The sequence below is a fragment of the Buceros rhinoceros genome, unplaced genomic scaffold (genome assembly GCF_000710305.1).
Source record: "Buceros rhinoceros silvestris isolate BGI_N320 unplaced genomic scaffold, ASM71030v1 scaffold29382, whole genome shotgun sequence".
Taxonomy (NCBI): Eukaryota; Metazoa; Chordata; class Aves; order Bucerotiformes; family Bucerotidae; genus Buceros; species Buceros rhinoceros.
This window is the reverse complement of record NW_010401301.1, coordinates 22343-24362: the sequence shown is the minus strand read 5'-3', so window position 1 is coordinate 24362 and position 2020 is coordinate 22343. Positions and strand designations below refer to the sequence as shown.

The window sequence follows — 2020 nt, the reverse complement described above, 5'->3', positions numbered from 1 at the left end:
GGCGCGGCCTGCTCAGCGCCCGTTTCCCTCTCCCGGCGCGCAGGGAGTTGCTGGGAAGCCGGAGAAGATGAACGACGCCGCGCTGCTTCCAGGCGGTGATCGAGAGCGCCCCGAAGACTGATGCAGAAGATCAATAAGAACGTGGTCCTGGCGCTCCTTTCCCTGACCAGCCTGGTTTTCCTCCTCTTCCAGTTGTACTATTACAAGTTCTACCTATCGCAGAAGGTAAGAGAAAGCTGCCCTGTACAGGCTTGCTTCTGTGGAATGACCCAGTACGGCGTCTGTGTTCTTCAGAGTCCTTTAGCAGCAGTTGTGCCACCCCCAAACTTCCCTCATGTGGCTGGCAATTCCTATAGCATTGACATGAAGCAGGTAGGTGGCCCGAGCAAGTTTCTGTCAAGTGAAGCCGAACCAAGCACTGTCTTGGGGCTTTCCTGAAGAAATAGGGAAGGCAGCATTTATTATTTGCAAGGTTTTCATAAGCGATGTGTTTAAAAGAAATCTCAGCTTCTCCTGCACTTGTCTTAGTGCTTTGTGATTCAGTGTTCATGATTTTAAAATGTTTTAGATTGTCCTGCCACCCATGCAGTGTTTAGTGGAGTGTGATTTTTCTGTAACCGAAAAAGAGGTAAATGTTACTATAAATGAAATACTCTGGTATTGTGACGGCTTAATAGTTTATGGTTGCAATGCGGAGTCAACGAAGGAACAAATTCTATTTTATGGAAGAACTGCAGAGGTATTGTGTTTCCTGAGTTTGTTTTCTTTTGGTGAGGCCATTCTTAAATGGAGGCACTCTCAATGCTAGGTGATACTGCAGCCTTTGCCTTCTTTATCGTATAGTTTCTGACTGCGAACAGCAAGGCTGTGAATGAGAAAATCTTACTACTCTTGAAGCGGCAAAAGCTTAAGCCATTGACTGCCTTGGCTTTATTATATGAATGTATCGTCATTCAAATTTAATTTTCTAGGGTTACATTTGGAAAGGCTGAGGCATCAATAGTCCTGTTGTTTTCCCCCCAGTGGTATTTGCCTAACAGTGTTTGTGTTTGTCATCTTCCTATTTTACATTTCCTGGCCTATTGACTTAGAAACCTGAGGCCTGTTCATGCAGTCCTTGCACATCTGCAGGACCCAAAGGCTTGTGTCGTCCTTCTAAGCACGCTAAGCCAGCTTTTTATGATTTCACATTCAGTACTTGTGTGACCAGAGGCATAACCACAGGCACAATTATAAAGCGCTAACTGGATAAATGACCCTGAATATCCTGTTAAGAAATCCTAAGCAGAGAGTCAAATGAAAATTACTTTTTTTTCCTTTTCTTTCTCCCTCCCCTTCTTCTTCTTTGGTTTTGATAGAATGGAGCGGTGTTTTCCAAAGCCAGAGGAAGCCAGTCAGGCCAAGACAGCACTAGATGGGTATGTACAACATCATTGTTTCATACAGTTCTTCTGCGAGTCTCACAGAACTCACATGGAATGGCAAACTCAGGGCAAAAGATTAGATTATTTGTAATGCATCTTGTTTGATAGTCAGTAGCATGGTAAAAGAATTGGCTGCAGGTCTGAGGTCATAGAATACCCCTCTGTTCGCTCCAGTTGTTTAAGATGCTGCTGTTTTGTTACTTGCTTATGGTGGGTCATAAAGCTCCTCACAGGCAGGAAAATACATTTCAGCATTCACCGGTGGCTGTATTCCAGTGTTCAGGAGCAGTGTTAGGAATGCCATTAGATACTTGAAACGTGATATTTTTTGTTGTGTCTTGCTTAAGGTTTGCAGGATTGAGTGCAACCAAAAGATCATGTTGGCCTCAGGGAGTAAAAAGCTCAGTTATGTTATTTGTAGTTAGCATTTGTTTGGAAATGGCTTTACAGAGTCTTTTGTTAACAGATTTCCCAGTGGACAAACAGCACAGATGGTTAAAGAGAACGGTGCAGTGGGAGCTGGCTGCCTTATGCTTTGGATGCAACATGATAGTATGGCTAGTAAGCAAAACGGAAATTAATGCTTTTTTCCTGCT

At 43.7% G+C, this 2020-nt stretch overlaps 1 protein-coding gene across 1 annotated transcript in view; it reads left to right on the top strand.

Annotated features, from left to right (window-relative positions):
- The first annotated feature begins 111 nt into the window (after positions 1-111).
- FKTN (fukutin) overlaps positions 112-2020 on the top strand; it is a 16205-nt gene continuing 14296 nt past the window's right edge. The window contains exons 1-2 of the mRNA XM_010132224.1: positions 112-225; positions 1359-1418. Of these exons, the coding sequence (XP_010130526.1) occupies positions 121-225; positions 1359-1418 (165 nt within the window). The 5' untranslated portion in view covers positions 112-120. The remainder of the gene's footprint in view (positions 226-1358; positions 1419-2020) is intronic.